This window comes from Aristolochia californica, unplaced genomic scaffold (assembly GCF_029961685.1).
Source record: "Aristolochia californica isolate CCGP_79_NKW_82.1479 unplaced genomic scaffold, dmAriCali1.0.hap1 SCAF_8, whole genome shotgun sequence".
NCBI lineage: Eukaryota > Viridiplantae > Streptophyta > Magnoliopsida > Piperales > Aristolochiaceae > Aristolochia > Aristolochia californica.
This window is the reverse complement of record NW_027182279.1, coordinates 435,396-452,280: the sequence shown is the minus strand read 5'-3', so window position 1 is coordinate 452,280 and position 16,885 is coordinate 435,396. Positions and strand designations below refer to the sequence as shown.

Here is a 16,885-nt window from a genome sequence, read left to right as displayed (position 1 = left end):
GATGCACTATTTGTTCAGTTAATTTGTAGTTTTCATGTAAATGAATTAATTAACCTCAAACTTGCCAATAAGATGCTACAACAAAGCGGTCATTTACGTGGAATCTGATTGGAGTAGCAGCTGTAGGCGTTTATGCGAGAGCAGTTCAAGACAGGCGACAGAGTTGAAAGATGATTTCAGGTTAAACAGAAGCAGCACAAATGGCCGGATTCTTCAGTCTTTACAGAATCACACCTAGAGCCCACAACGGGAAAACATTTTAGAAAAGGCTTGTTGTGAGTTTGTTACGTTTATGTGCTCATCGGTTCAGGGCTGCTTGAGGCCTGTACGTCCAGGTAAGAGTTAACAGGTTCCAACTCCTCGTGCCAAAGAGGTAAAGCATCAGGAGGATAAAAGTTTCTCGTCACACCTTCAGAGTTTATCTGCACGTTGTACAGTGATTAACCAAAGCAGCAAAAGAACAAACACATTGAGTGAAAACAACAAAAACCTGCAGCTAGTGCATGACAAGTGGTCATGGATTATGGAAACACTGTTAAACAAGGGTACTAATATGATAATGAACAGATAGAAGCATGGTTAACTAATCAACCATAAGCGTCGCAGAAGGAATTGAGGAGATTGTGTAATTATGGTAACCCTGCATAATACTTTTGAGAATCAATGCCTTTGTTCAACTGGGCCGTAGCTACGACTGGCAGTGAAAATTGTCACTTATTAGATTCCAACCATATGTACCATTTACAATTAGTTCTTGATGAATTTCTACGTTCAAACACTTTCCCAGTGTTTTAAGTATGCATCAAGCTGTTCACTTTGAGGAAATCCTCTTTGACTTATTTGCCTCAGTAAGATAAACCCTAAACCAGTTGTGTCAATATAACTTTTTTTTTTTGAATGTTGATTAGACACACAATATACTCAATACCCATGGGGAGACTCAAACTTGAAAACCTCCCATGTGTCAATCTAACTAATATCTACTAAAAAAATAAAAAAGAAACATTAAATTCTTCCCTTTTTCCAGCCTGAAATCATGTCAATTTACACAACAAGACTTCCAGGCTTTATAGGTTTTTCCAGAAGCTGGTCAACCATGATATGCATCAAAATATTTGTGGATCCAGACCATAGCCTGGTCGAAATTGCTGGAATGGACATGGGTTTATGGTTTTTTTTTTTATGTACATGTGTTTATGGTTTTGTAAGTGAAAAAGAATAAAAATGACTCAAAAGCTTGAAATTAATTGAAAAGAGAAAGAACTCATAAAAAAGAAAAAGAACTCACAATAACAGTGCGAACAACACCACCACTTGCACCATCTCGGGCAATGGCAAGGGACACTGCTTTCACCACAAGTTTCTGCATGCGACAATGAAGTTTAAAACAATGTTCAAATAAGAAAAGAGAACTTAGCAATTCTTACATTGTATTTGGGTGAGTAGACATTCATTTCATTGTTTCATGGTGTTCTATGAAGAAAAACATTTTCAGGCACACTCCAATGAACTTTTTCTTCTTTTGTTGAACACAATGCAGTAACTTTTTTTTAATGGCCAAAATTTTATTAGAAAGAAAGGGACATGGTCAAGGCTGAGAAAAAAACACCTCTAATAATGTTCGTAGTGGAATTCCTTATTTGTTTATTGATTTATTTACTTGAACTTTTTAAATCCCCTACCCCAGTGAGACTTGAACCCTAGACCTCAACACTAGAAACCCCCCACCATATGGTCTTTAAGCCAAAGACCCAATCCATAACAGAACTCTGTCAATAGTGGGTTCCCAAACTTACATCTAGTATTTCCTCACATCAGCTTTCAATTTAAAAAAAAAAAAAAAAAAGCTTCTGCTCTATTTGTGATAACATGAAATCACAGTAGGAAATAGTCATGTCATATTTTGGCAATAGAATCCTTTGGGCTTCATTTGTGTCCGCATATAACAGATTAACAGTTGCAAAAAACACTAACATGTATCTAATAAGCAACTGAAACAATTTAAAACGTCACATTTTGCTTACATGACTGAAAACTACATTACCATACTAAAAAAATGAAAAGAGAACTACAATCATACTAGATAAGAATGCGGTGTAACATTCTTCCATTTCTTGTACTTAGAATCACATTCCTAGGTCAGCCAATTCAGTGGCTGATAAGCTAGCTAAATTTGGAATCTCCCAGCAATCTCTCATTGTTTGGGACGGCTCCCCTTCCTTGTAATTTTGCTCTTTTGAGCCTTTTAATATAACTCGGTACTATTTAAAAAAAAAATTTCCCGTTTTTAGCTAGGATGTACATAGGAGGGAAACTTTTAGTTATTTTGCTCAATACAATAATTTTTTTATTTTTTTTATGAAAGCTCGATACAATAATTAACACAATGTTCTGCCAATTGAATCATTACTATAAAATAGGTCAAACCAACATTTTTTTTTTGAATTGATGTGCTGCGATTCGAAATCGCGACCTGACGCACCTAATGTAAACAAAATACCACTAGACCAAAGGGCCTTAGGTAGGTCAAACCAACATAGACATATAGGAACTCTGAATGAACAAACCTCAGCTTCATCTTTGGTCATCCCCTCCTTCCATGCTTGATCAAAGAACCCATACAGGTAACTTGATCCAGAACCTGAAAAATGAAAAAAGCTAGAAGAATCAACACACTCACAAATGCAAAAGAAGTATAACAATAAACAGGAAAATTGGCAAATTCCCTTTCAAAATACATTACAACTTAAAATTTTGAAAAATCAATTTGCTACTTTGCATTCATAAGGAAGTACAGTCAATAAATACATGAAGAGTAAATACTTAATTAATTATCTCTCATAATGAAGTGTTCAAGATGACTTGCAACCACTCGGTTTAATTTTAGGAATAGAAAAATCAATCTTGAATAAAACTTTATAATATGCTCGTGTACTAAAGAGATTACGAAACACCACAATTTGAAAAACTTACAAAAGTCAAGGAATAAAATATACCTCCAATGGCAAATGGCTGTTGCAATACAGTGCCCCCAAGAGGCACAGAGAATATTTGACCTCCTTCATATTTGTCCCATCCACCAAGAATAAGACCAGTCTCTAACATGTTCTTCACAATTTATTAAAGGATGAGAACAAACAACAACAAAAATCAGAAAACTAGATCTTAAAAAAAAACAGGCTGATCAACTATCAGAGTCATGGCATTCAGCAAGAGAACTATTAGGAAGCAAATAGAAAGTCTCTTAGCATTTGATCACTAGAACATGCAATAAAATATCAAATCTTTATTAGCTAGCGTTGAGACTAAGTAATATTGAGACTAAGTAATAATGTGATAGTCCCAAGCTTACGCCTTGACAGAAAGAAGAATCGAAGCACTGGCTAAAGATAAATTCCAAACAAAACAGAACATGTTGATCTTAAATTTCCATAGCCTTACAAAAGCTAAACACATTTTGCATCAAATTTTAACTGTCAGACATTTCAGGAAGAAAGAAATGACCAGACCTTATTGTTGTAGGACAGTAATCTAACTAAGTTTGCAGCCACTTTGACAGTTGCAGGCTGCTCAAGTTGAATACTGCAAGAACTCAGTAGGTCAGCATTTACCAAGATCCAAAAGTACAGTAGCAAAAAATAGATAAAAAATGCAACAGACCATCTTGCAGCCTGCTTTATAAATGAATAAGAACATACAACCCAGATCCAGTTCATGGCAAGTAACTTTAAAACATATACGCGTTTCAAAAAAAAAATGAAAAGTACACTTAGCACAAGATCCACTTGCTTAGTAGAAAATCTAGTCACTTGAACACATCATTCATAACCTAAAATGCATATTCAGATTAACAGAGGGAAAGCAAGGATCAAATGTGACTCAAACATACTTCCGATCAGTTCTTAAATTGCATAGGCAGCAGTCACCTCAGAAATTAGTAGGAGCAGATTTTCAAATTGAACAGTAACCGATGAAGTGCATAGGGCCTTTGGTTCAATGACAACATGCAGTGGGGGTTCCAGTGTAAAGTTTTGGTTTCAAATCTCACCAGGATATTGGGTTCAACATTCGGGAAACCCTAAACCCTAAATACAACAACAATAACAAAAACCAAAAAAAAAAACAAAAAATCCAAGAACTTAGGCAATATCCCAATGACAAGATAGACGCTCAAAAGCCTGATCTTCCTCTTAATTCTTTTCTTTTTTTTAATCTTTTACTGCTTTTCTTTCAGCTCCAGTAACAACCAAAAACTTCTTTAAAAAAAAAAAATGGTGATAAGTTTTTCTTACTTGAAAGAAAAGAATTACAAGAGGAAGAGAGTGGCCAAACAACTTGTTCACAATGAAGGGTGCTCCAACAGTTACAGACAGTTGGGAAACCACATATGTACGAAGCTGATCAGATATACTATTGCCACCTTAGCACATGCTTCCACTCTATTGCCATGATGAGCAGATTGCAGTTATTTCATAGAAAAGACTGCCTAGTGTCCACAAGGAGGATACGATGTTATAGCCATCCATGCGTTCTATCAATCACTACATGACTTGAGCATAATTGTGCAAACGGTCTTACACCCAAGAGAAGAGCCCTGTTTTCAGCCTAATTTGATTCACACTCACGGTAATAATAAAATCAGTGCCATGTCTAACAGCGGAAAGGCTATTAGCAACTTTACAACTAGTTTAACCAAAAAAGAACAGCATAAATAATTAGTTGAAATAATAATTTCATCTCAGACATAAAGTGCTTCACATTACTGCCGACTGAAGATGAACATCCAAAAACCATTTAGATGGGTCATATAAAGTTCAGTTACTATGAACACATATGCCAATTGGACAGTAGACAACTATAGATAATTGGTTCAAACTGTTTAATCCACACAAAAAAGTAATCATTTATGTGAACTTACATGTGCTGATCGAGGAAGTGACGAACATAATCAGAGACAGTTTGAGAATCAGCTGCCTGCAAAAGCACATTTGAAACAACTAATTATCATGAAAACCACATCCTGGAAAAATTAGAAAAGGTGACTAAATTTTTACAAGGACATCTTTGAAAGAAGAAAGAGTTTTAAACCAGTATTAGAAGTTTTAAAAAAAAAACTATATAAAGTTAACCACTTTTTTTTTTTTGCAAAAAGAAGATTGAATACAGAGATACTTAAAAGAGGTAATTAGACCAATATAATTAAGGCATATCTTGCTTCAACAGATCAATGCAGGTTAAGAACTACACAAATTTAAGGCATTTCTTGCTTCAACAGATCAATGCGAGTTAAAACTCCAATAACCTAACATTTAGTGATTTTTGCAGCTATCATGCTTCAAACCACCCAAAAAGAAGTCTTAATCAGAAAACCAAATACTCATTGGCATATGATATTATCAATATCTATTGGCTATCATACCAAACCATAACTAAAATCACCATCTCTGTCATTCTACTCCAGAAACTACTTTCAAATTACCTAAAATAACAATTCCAGCTAAATCTCAAGCATCACTATTTGATAACTCAGTAGGATTCCCAAAAACATTTGAAATTTCGACATGTAATTGGCAGATTTTGAATGAAACACCTTACAGGGAATTATTGTGGTATCTTTCCCTGCATTATATGCACTATTTGTGAACTGATTTCCGAATAGAAGACAAATTACATGAAGATCAAAATATTCACACCGACCAGAAAAACTTGGATCAACAGGAATTGATAACATCAATTAGTGTTTGCCACATTCAAGACCATACTATTAAAATCTAAAAGGATACTAAGCTGGTGAAGCATCTTCAAGCTCCATGTATGCTTGTGTAATCTATGGAGGTTCTTTATAAGCACCCAAAACTCCCGGGTAAGCCCACCTAAAACCCCAGTCATTCTCTATCCATGTTATTGCAATCTCACAATTCTTAAGCAGTCTCCGAAGAATTAGGGCATTCTTTGAACGTAACTTTGAGTTTTAAGAACAAAGCTGTATTTGTTGATTCTAAAACACATCTCCGAAAGAAAATTAATTATTATAACATATAACACAACTAATCTGCGCAAAAATTTATAACTTCAGAAACTGTCTCCATGGTAAAACTAAACATATTTAAATCTAAAATTACATCAATATGATCAAGCCTAGTCAAGCTCCACATTACTTGTGCAATGTATAGAGGTCCTTTATGAGCACCAAAAACACTTAGCATGCCCACCTAAAACCTCCATTCACTCTCTGTCCATATTTACAGCAAGCCCGCATTTCTTACGCAGCCCACCAAGAATTAGGACATGGTTAAAGCGTTAACATAATTCAACAGCAAAGTTCAATGTGTGAGATCTATATCAGGTAACAAAGCTAATCAAATGAACAAACTCTAGATGAACTATCAACCAACCATCATAAAAAAAAAACACAAACATACCGATCCAGAACGACAAACGTAAACATTATCAGTCAGCTCTGTGATTTTGTCGGACGCCCGATTAGCAACATACAATCCTAGTGCCATAAAAAAACAATAGTCAGTAAATACCACAAGAAACTAGTGAAATTGGACAAGGTCCTTCAACGTTCTCCACATATGTCATATATAATTAACCTGAAAATACTAAACTAAGTAGTGGTAATCTGCTTCCAGAGCAAAAAGAAATCAACCCAGAAGAGAAGAAAACTGGATGGACCCAAACAACCAGGGGAAAAGCTATAGAAAGCCTTTCATGTCGTATAACTTATCAAAAGCCAACGACCAGGTCTGCAGATTAGAGTTCATTTAACACTTTTATTTTCTTAATGCAACATCCATGACATTTTTAACAACATCCAGCAATGAATACATTGCCGCAGTGAATGAAATTGCTATATATATAAGGCTGAATTTATTCCTCAAAAGGAAGCACAAAAGATTCTCAGATGAAGAGAGAGAAAAGGATGAAAGACTGGGTTCGAGTTATGATTGTAGTAATCTGCTTGGTCCTTCCTAGTGCTGTGGAATTCTGGGTCCCGCGCTACAATTTATAACATGAGTATTTTACTAAAGATTTTTTGTATCGAGAGCCATGACTATCATCTAACATAGTTTTTCCTCTGAATCATGATCTGTTAAATAAAATATTCAGGTCTTGGTGAAGAACACAACGACAAACAAAGACCATTGTGACAATGAATGGTCAATTCCCTGGACCCGCACTGTACTCGAGTGAAGGTAACAGACTGCTTGGGAAGGTTGTCGTCACCATTCACCTCGACTAGTTCTCAGTTTTTGTATTAGTTTACTAAAATGCATAAAATAAAAGTCATGAAAAAGTGAGAAAAAATATTTGTGTTAGTGTATCGGAGAAAGCGAAAAAATTAAAGTTGAAACGAATAGGCTACATATGTCCAAGAAGAGAAAAAACCATCCAAAAAACAGACGAATAGTGGGGCATTTAATCCTCAAAAGCGTACAAATAAACCTCGTTTAGTCGAGCGCTCGAGGAAGATGGGATTTTAGGGAGTCACAATCACCTGTGCTGGTTCTTGAATCAGCTCCAAGGACAACGCCGCCGTTGTAAGTGACGCCGATGATAGTCGTTCCCATCGAATGGGGCGCGTCCAGATTCAGATCCGCGTCCGAGGACGAACATAATTGAGAGAAGTAGGAACTCATGAGGAGTAAAAAAAACTTCTTCGGTCGACTGGAGGGAAACCTTTTGCGATTAGAAGTCGGAAGAAGCTGGCGACCTATTCTCAGTCGGAAATCTGATATGCAATGCTGACGGCTTCTGTATGATACACGATTTCTTGGCGCACAGGGCAGGGCATAGCCGCTTAGCCTGCAGCACCCTGATTACCCGATTGTCCGATTATTCACTTTAACGTTTTTTTTTAGCAAGAATAATAACTAAATATAAATTTTTAATTTTTAATATATATATATATATATTATGAAAAAAAATACTGATTGAATACAAAAAGTAATTTAGTGTAAAAATAAAAAATATTATCTTGTCCATCCAACCATGATCAATAGTTATTTCAACCATCCAGTCAATAGCTGACTATCACGTCTATTCGATCAATAACTATCTAAACCATTCGATCATGATCACATGGCTAAGATAGCTGTTTCACATATTTTGTACTAAATAATTTTTCGTATTGTATCAATAGAAGGGTCACAAATGTGAGTCTATTTAATTAAATCGAAGGTCAATTAGATGGATTATAACACCAATGTGAACGTGCCATGCACCTATGAAACACAACTAAGGATGAAATTAGTCTTATAAGCCTAATTTCAAAACAAAATATCCTGTCTTCTTGGGAGAGGCCAAGTAAAATCCAATTTTTTTTTGATGTGTAGCTTGTTTTTAAATGTATTCAATCCATTTAATTTCGATAGTTTTTAATATACTATATATATTTTTTATTAATTTTGCTTGAGTACAATTTAGTTTTCATATTTTTTTTCTTAATCTTTCATTAGTTATTTTAGACCGATAATCAGGTTTTAAGTCCTTATTCTCACATTTATATACATATATATATATATATATATATATATTATAATAAATATTCTACAACTAGTCCATATGGACAATTGAAATATAATACGCAAATTGTAACGAAATTATAATTTTTTTCATTAATATTGTAGATGTTTTGATTTAAAATAATTTATCCAACTTATTTATTTAATTATCTATTTATTCGTTATAGGAGATATCAAACAATCTCATTTAACTTAGGATAGGGAGGAAGGAGTCCCCTCCCTCCACATATTTTTGTTTGTTTAAAAATACAATAAAATAATATTTGATAGTATTAAGCAAACAGTAATGTTACGGAGGAAGAAAATGGCAATACTGAGGAGGACGTTATTGAGGAGGAGAACGGGATCGATCTGTATGGAACGTTTTTGATATCATATCATGAGGAGACTTTAGATCCCGCCGTTTACACAAACGGTAATATTAACGAGGTGGAGAACCGCTGTGCTGTTTTGATTTTCAATAATTTATCCAACTTATTTATTTAATTATCTATTTATTCATTATAGGAGATATTAAACAATCTCATTTCACTTAGGATAGGGAGGAAGGAGTCCCCTCCCTCCACATATTTTCGTTTGTTTAAAAATACTATAAAATATTAAATTTATTATATTTATGAAAAATAAATTGATCCACAAAGAATGTAATTTCTTATACGGATATTTCAGGTAGCGTGATCGGGTAACCGGGTATCCGGACGATTATCCCTTCCGGGCTGTTCCGCGTCTGATCCGTACAACTCGATCTCGCGAAACGGGCGATGGCCACTGGCCCAGTTATCAATTTACGGACTTGATCTTCAATCTACATCGGTGGCCCCTGTAGGCCAAGATCAATCGGTGGGTCCAGGAGTACTTATATGTCTCTGACTTCGCGTCGAGCGCAGCGATCACAAGGCGCACGCTCGGTTCGTGCAAGGGTCTTCGTAGTCCTCGTCAGATTCCTCGGATGTAAAACCCTGGAGAGGGTTTTTTTGGATCAACACTGGAGTCATCGTTCCTAGATTCCGAACTACTTTTAGTTTCTCTTGGCTTTTGCAGAGATCGTGCATTTGTGTCGTCTCCTGGTATGATTTGATTCCTTGTTGTTCCAGATTCAGTTATAGTGATGCTCTTTCTGTTGCCTTTTAAGGATTCTGATTTTTTCTTTTTTTCTTTTGAGAAGGAATTATGAGATACAGTTAAGTGCGATTGGTTCATCGGCTGTAGGATCCAAAATGGGTGGGAAATCGGAATCCGCGAACAGTGTAAAGTCCGGTCAGAGCTCGGAGGCGGCAATGCATGCCAGCATGAAACCGAAGTGGTTCGATTTCTCGTTGAGAACCTTAAAATTGAAAACTAGGCAAGAAGAACTTCTGATCCGCGTCAGTGTGTTATGTCTTGTGTATGTTTTAGCATTTGTCATCCGGTTATTTAGTGTGCTTCGGTACGAGAGTATGATCCATGAGTTCGATCCGTACTTCAACTATCGAACTACACTTTACCTCACCGAAAAAGGGTTTTACGAGTTCTGGAATTGGTTTGATTTTGAGAGCTGGTATCCACTTGGTCGGATTGTTGGCGGAACCCTTTACCCTGGTCTTATGGTCACTGCTGCTGCAATTTACTGGATCTTGCGCTTTTTGAGGTTCTTCGTTCACATTCGTGAAGTTTGCGTCCTAACTGCTCCATTTTTTGCATCGAACACTACAATAGTGGCTTACTTCTTTGGAAAGGAGCTCTGGGATTCTGGCGCAGGCCTGGTTGCTGCAGCCTTAATTGCAATCTGCCCCGGTTACATTTCACGGTCGGTTGCTGGGTCCTATGACAACGAGGGAGTAGCAATTTTTGCATTGCTATTGACATTTTATCTGTTTGTTAAAGCGGTGAATACTGGGTCTTTAGCATGGAGTCTTGCATCTGCCTTCGGGTACTTTTATATGGTTTCAGCATGGGGTGGTTACGTATTTATTATTAACTTGATCCCGCTTTATGTATTGGTTCTGCTTATTACGGGAAGATATTCCATGAGGCTTTACGTGGCATATAATTGCATGTACATTTTGGGAATGTTACTTGCCATGCAAATCCGGTTTGTTGGATTTCAACACGTGCAGTCAGGTGAACACATGGCAGCTATGGGTGTATTCTTCTTGATACAGGTATATATTTGAGCTGTTAATTTTTTTCTGACCATAAAATCCTTCTTAAGTGAACATTTTCTTATCATTGTTATAAAAAGAAAAGATTTTGATGAGTGCATTTTCTGTCATTTGTATCTGGAGTCGAACACCTTTTCAATGATGCTATGTAATGATAATTCAAAACAAGTCAATTTATCTAGTGTTATCTATGTGCTCATAACTTACTTCTATGCTTCCATAACAATCTCTCCAAAGTTATTTCTCTATTTTTACCTATATATATATATATATATATATATATATATATATATATAGGGGTATGAACATTTTTTATCATTGTTATAAAAAGAAAAGATTTTGATGAGATTTAAACTGCATTTTCTGTCATTTGTACTGGTGTCAAACACTTTTTCAATGAGGTTATGGAATGATAATTCAAAACGAGCAATTTATCTAGTGTTATCTATGTGTTCATAATTTTTGCTTGCATGCTTCCATAACGATCTCTCCTAGTTATTTCTCTATATTTACCTATATATATGGGTAAAAAGCCTTCTTAAGTTAACATTTTCTATCATTGTTATAAAAAGAAAAAAAATTTGATGAGATTTAAACTGCATTTTCTGTCATTTGTTTCTGGAGTCAAACACTTTTTCAATGAGGCTATGTAATGATAATTCTAAACAAGTCAATTTATCTAGTGTTATCTATGTGCTCATAACTTGCTTCTATGCTTCCATAACAATCTCTCCAAAGTTATTTCTCTATATTTACCTATATACAGGGGTAAAAAGCCTTCTTAAGTCAGCATTTTTTATCATTGTTATAAAAAGAAAAGATTTTGATGTGATTTAAACTGCATTTTCTGTCATTTGTACTGGTGTCAAACACCTTTTTAATGAGGTTATGGAATGATAATTCAAAACAAGCAATTTATCTAGTGTTATCTATGTGTTCATAACTTGCTTGCATGCTTCCATAAAAATCTCTCCTAGTTATTTTTCTATATTTACCTATATATATATATACAGGGGTAAAAAGCCTTCTTAAGTGAACTTTTTAATCATTGTTATAAAAAGAAAAGATGTTGATGAGATTTAAACTGCATTTTCTGTCATTTGTATCTGGAGCCAAACACTTTTTCAATGAGGCTATGTAATGATAATTCAACACAAGTCAATTTATCTACTGTTATGTATGTGCTCATAAGTTGCTTCCATGCTTCCATAAAAATCTCTCCAAAGTTATTTTTCTATAATTACCTAAATGTATAGGGGTAAAGGGAGAGGGAACTCTTCAAATGGTGTAGATTTAAGTGCATTTTCCTGAGAAATAATGCTCAGTTCCTGTTAAATTTTTTGGCTCAATCTTAACTGTTCATTTTAATGGGTTTGAGACTGTAGATTTACATGATTCAATATGAGAGCCCATAGTAGGAGATCAAGGGACTGATAGCAGTTAAAGGAATTTGAGGAATCTATGTACACATTCTAGTTTTGTCATTTCAGTTTCTTGTGCCTGCTACATAGTTATGATTTATAGAGTCTCAGAAAGTGTTTTTCCTGAAACTTGTCATTTGCTGATGGATTAAAGCTTTTCTATTTTCTATGAATTTTATATTTATAAATATTGCAACTTGTGCATGTTTTTGGTGGAATGCTTATCTCTATATTTCTGAATGAATTCCGTCTCTCTCTATCTTCTTTGTTTTATCTATTTTTTATCCTACTACTACCACCCAACCTCAAACTGCTACTACCATGATCATCCAACTGTTTAGTGCTGAAGACTAGTTGGGGAGCTAATATTTGATTATCTGTTTGCAGGTTTTTTACTTCTTGGATTGGGTTAAGCACTTACTAAGTGATACCAAATTGTTCCAAGCTTTCTTGAGAATTACTGTAACCTCTGCTGTAAGTGTTGGTGTTCTGGCCCTAGGAGTTGGCACAGCATCTGGCTTCATTTCTCCATGGACTGGAAGATTCTATTCCTTGCTTGATCCTACATATGCGAAGGATCATATTCCTATCATCGCATCTGTGTCTGAGCATCAACCAACAGCATGGTCCTCTTTCATGTTTGACTTCCACATCCTTCTCTTCCTTTTTCCAGCTGGCCTTTACTTCTGCTTTAAGAGGTTATCAGATGCTACCATATTTATAGTCATGTATGGCCTCACAAGCATGTATTTTGCTGGTGTGATGGTTCGGCTGATTCTTGTTGCTACTCCTGCTGTATGCCTCATTAGTGCCATTGCAGTATCTGCCACCATTAAAAATTTGACTTCTTTGGTGCGAACAAAAAGCAAGGTTTTGCATACAAGTGCTGGCAAGAGTGGCAGTGCTAAGGCTTCTGCAAAGGTAAATGCCTGCCTGTATGTCGAAGCTTCTTACTTTGCTCAAATTGTACTCTTTGTGTTCTTAACTTGTCTATGAACAGTACTACAGTTGTGTTGTGGAGGTTTTTGTGCTGTTAGAAGATGTAGGCTTGTAGGAAGTTCCTTCCCCTCCCCATTCTTTTTTTAAACTTTATTGTATTTTTATCTCAATTTTTTTAAAATATCTTTTTGAATGTTTGATCACACACACACACACACACACACTGTTGTACTTGGTGAGATTTGAATCCAAGACCTCAACGTTAGAAACCCTTCTACATGGCCTTATTGAGCCAAAGGCTGAGTCCACATGAACTTGCGGATATTATTGATTAATACAACAAGAGAGGAAAAGGCAATTGACTCGGGCTTTGGAAGGAAGAGGCAGAGACAAATTCCCACTGCTACATTATGATAAGAAACATGCCCTTAAGCAAGACTATCTGAAATGCTTTTGGCTGAACACAAGGCTTGATGCACTCTGCAAAGAAGAGCAAAATCTTATGAATTTCATCACAGATGAGGTGTAGAAGAAGGCTTGGACATTCACCCATTAACGATGGCCAACTCCACTTCGATAACCATGGGCTAAGAGATATGCTGAATGAAGAGCTTAACCCCAGAAAGACTGCTTTTAATTCTGCTTCAGCAGAGCCACAATGACCTACTCGGTTAGCGATTGATGAGGCATACAGACTGCTCATGGTCCTGGACTTTACCACCTATTCTTGTAGATCCAGGGTTTCCCATAGTGGTCACATAAAGTTGTTTTGACCAAATTTGGGGATACTTTTTGCTTTCTTATGGTCCTCAAACTGCAGTGTGGTGTCTGATATTCCTTCAGTTGCATTGGAAATCTGTGGCATCTTTGACTCTGCATCTTATTATTGCTATCAGTTACACCTTTTTTCTCATTTTTTCTTTTTCACCTGACAGTTACATCAGTAACGGAGTTCTTTTATTTCTATTTTTATTTTTTTTGAGAATGCCGAAGGCATTGTATTTTTTACGAGATCATTGACTATATTTGTTTGAGGTACAGTTTGCTGTTTGTTATTTTGTGGAAACTTTGGAAACAAAATCTGTTTTTTTTTTTTGTTGAAAATAATGTATGCTTTCATTGATAGATAAAACTGTGATACATGCTTGGATGCATGGTATATATTTGCTGAGCCCTCTTTTTAAGAGCTACTTTTTTAAGGAAGTGAATTATTATGGATTATTTGGCATGGTCATTCCGTTTTAGCTGAGATTACTTATGTTGGCCTTTATAGGAAGCTCTTAATAGAAGTTTCTGAAGAATGTCATTAAATTTTTATGTTGTAGGGTGGGCAAGATCAATCCTTACCTTTCCAAAGGAATGGTGCCATTGCTTTGCTTATTGGTGCTTTCTATTTGCTTTCAAGATATGCTACACACTGCACCTGGGTTACATCCGAAGCTTATTCTTCGCCCTCAATTGTCTTAGCTGCAAGAGGAGCCCATGGTGGCCGTGTCATCTTTGATGATTACCGTGAGGCATACTTCTGGCTTCGCCAAAATACTCGTCCTGATGCTAAGATTATGTCTTGGTGGGATTATGGGTATCAGATAACTGCCATGGGCAACAGAACTGTCATTGTTGATAATAATACTTGGAATAACACACATATTGCCACTGTGGGACGTGCTATGTCATCTTATGAAGATGAGGCATATGAGATTATGCAGTCTCTTGATGTGGATTATGTACTTGTGGTATTTGGAGGTGTAACTGGCTATTCTTCTGATGACATTAACAAGTATGCATTCACACCTCTCTATGTCTCTCTCTCTCTCTTTCTCTTTCTCTCTCACTCTCTCAAAGTGAGTTTTATGGAGTTCTATACATTTATATTCCTCCTGGTTTATAACTCTATTGGTATTTTCTACATTCTTGATATGTTGTACTAGGTTTTTGTGGATGGTGCGGATTGGAGGAGGTGTCTTTCCTGTCATTAAGGAACCTGACTATCTTGTGAATGGGGAGTATCGTGTTGACAAAGGGGCAGCACCAAAAATGTTGAACTGTCTTATGTAAGTCAGTGAAAGTGTTTGATTTTTTTTTAATGGTTAAAAGTGTGATTGTATGCAAAAAACACACACAAATATATCCTGGCAAATGTTTTGGACTTCTTTTTCTGCTTAAATTCCACCTCTTGTTTTCTTTTACATTTTGGATATGGCTTCTTGTGCTTCTTTTTTCTAATAAAGTTGTTCATGATATTCAGGTACAAACTTTCTTACTATCGTTTTGGAGAGCTTACTACAGAGTATGGTCAACCCCCTGGGTAAGTGATCATTCTTTTATATCTTGTCTGTTTGGTAATTGAATTGTTATTTTGAAGTATTTTTTATTGAAAATAATATTGAAACATTTTAGTGGTAATATGAATTAACAGCGGGCCCTACTGAAAACTGATGGGTCACTTGATATTATGACATTTAAGGGACGTTCAATTCACTGTGTTAAAATTTGCAATTCCTATTAATACTGGGAAGATATATGTCTTTGCCTGTCTGTAGATGATTCTTGAGGTTACTTGCAGTTGTTTTTGTACATTTGTTTGGTGGAGCTGGTGCCAAGTCAGATATAAGGTAACAAATGATTGGGAAGGACTTGATCAACTATCATGACCGAGAAATAGAATCTAATCAAACATTGTCCTTGTTGAAGCATGCATGATAATTGAGCACTGGAGCATTTGGACGATGTGATTGATTCCATATCTGCATTTAACTCTGTTGCAGAAATTGACATTTCGGAAAATCTACTAGCAAATCCTTTAATCCTTTTTCATAATTTGCTGTGCCTGCAGGTATGACCGTGCAAGGGGGGTTGAAATTGGAAATAGGGACATCAAACTTGAGCATTTGGAAGAAGCGTTCACAACATCCAACTGGATTGTTAGGATTTACAAAGTCAAGCCACCTCGTAATAGGTCATGATCTTTCTCTCTCCCCCTCTCTCTCTCTCTACACAATCCCATACTGCAGGCTGGTACTGGAGAGTTAGGAGGAATTGAATTTTGAAATAACTTATGTGCTTTATTTAGAAACAGTGATACCATGATGCTGAGTTCTTATATACAGGCTTTATCATAAGTCAGAAGCTCCTTTTTTCTTAGTTTGTGATAATTTGGAACATCTCTTAGTAGTTAGTAAATATTTGCAGATTACATTTCCTCTAAGATGCATCCTTGGACAGCCTTTTACTGTGATGGAAAACTAATCTATATTCCTTTGTAGTTTCGCCTATAGTGGAGATAGCCATTTCACAGTTTATTTACAAATTAAACAACATGATACAAAAGAAAGAAAGGATCCTTTCACATTTTTATCTGTGTTTCTCTAGAATTTCATTAGCGGATTTTTGTTCTTACTGTACTGCAAATTCCTTTGGGTAGCTTCCACTTATCATATAGGGTCAATTCACAAAACAAATGCAAACCATCAGATTCATTTTTTTTTTTTTAAAGAGTGAGGAAAATACTTCATTGGGGGAGAGAAAAGAACAATTATTTCCTAATCAATTACAAAAGGCAGTGGAAAACACAAACAACACCAAATCAGGGAAATTTCCCAAAGGAGACTTTGGACTGCGCTTCAGTGGTCTAATGGGGTTTTTTGAAGGGATCACTGGGTGTAAGCTGGGAAGAACTTTCTCCAAATTTGTCCAAAATCTCCTCTGCCAAATGAAGCAGTCTTTACAGAAGATCATTTCCGTGTTTGCTCTACTTGATCAGGGTATAGTAGTCACACACACTGTAGGAAAAGATCACCCTTCTGCCATGATTGCGAGAGGCTGTCCTACAGCTCACATGGCCTCTCATCAA

The 16,885-nt window shown here is 35.9% G+C and overlaps 2 protein-coding genes and 1 non-coding gene across 3 annotated transcripts; 1 reads left to right on the top strand and 2 right to left on the bottom strand.

Moving 5' to 3' along the window:
- Positions 1–68: 68 nt before the first annotated feature.
- Positions 69–7,797, bottom strand: LOC137938148 (proteasome subunit beta type-6-like). Its single transcript, XM_068783138.1, has 8 exons — positions 7,505–7,797; positions 6,423–6,499; positions 4,919–4,974; positions 3,510–3,582; positions 2,997–3,108; positions 2,568–2,641; positions 1,289–1,363; positions 69–422 (listed from the first exon to the last, which is right to left on the bottom strand). Exons 1-8 carry the CDS (start codon positions 7,644–7,646, stop codon positions 291–293), a joined length of 741 nt encoding a protein of 246 aa, XP_068639239.1. The 5' UTR covers positions 7,647–7,797; the 3' UTR covers positions 69–290.
- LOC137939633 (small nucleolar RNA snoR103) lies at positions 6,164–6,266 on the bottom strand. The gene has a single exon (XR_011110009.1). It is a non-coding gene; the product is annotated as a small nucleolar RNA snoR103 (small nucleolar RNA).
- Positions 7,798–9,438: 1,641 nt separating the features above from the next.
- Positions 9,439–16,307, top strand: LOC137938146 (dolichyl-diphosphooligosaccharide--protein glycosyltransferase subunit STT3B). Its single transcript, XM_068783135.1, has 7 exons — positions 9,439–9,598; positions 9,697–10,672; positions 12,481–13,014; positions 14,358–14,812; positions 14,964–15,086; positions 15,281–15,340; positions 15,869–16,307. Exons 2-7 carry the CDS (start codon positions 9,749–9,751, stop codon positions 15,996–15,998), a joined length of 2,226 nt encoding a protein of 741 aa, XP_068639236.1. The 5' UTR covers positions 9,439–9,598; positions 9,697–9,748; the 3' UTR covers positions 15,999–16,307.
- The last annotated feature ends 578 nt before the right edge of the window (positions 16,308–16,885 follow it).

Coding starts and splice junctions, on each gene's coding strand:
- LOC137938148 (XM_068783138.1), bottom strand. CDS start 7,646: ATGAGTTCCTACTTCTCTCAATTATGTTCGTCCTCGGACGCGGATCTG. Junction 6,500..7,504: donor TGATTCAAGAACCAGCACAG/GTGATTGTGACT, acceptor TTATGGCACTAG/GATTGTATGTTGCTAATCGG. Junction 3,109..3,509: donor TACTGTCCTACAACAATAAG/GTCTGGTCATTT, acceptor TAAATTGTGAAG/AACATGTTAGAGACTGGTCT.
- LOC137938146 (XM_068783135.1), top strand. CDS start 9,749: ATGGGTGGGAAATCGGAATCCGCGAACAGTGTAAAGTCCGGTCAGAGC. Junction 14,813..14,963: donor TCTTCTGATGACATTAACAA/GTATGCATTCAC, acceptor ATGTTGTACTAG/GTTTTTGTGGATGGTGCGGA. Junction 15,087..15,280: donor AAAATGTTGAACTGTCTTAT/GTAAGTCAGTGA, acceptor CATGATATTCAG/GTACAAACTTTCTTACTATC.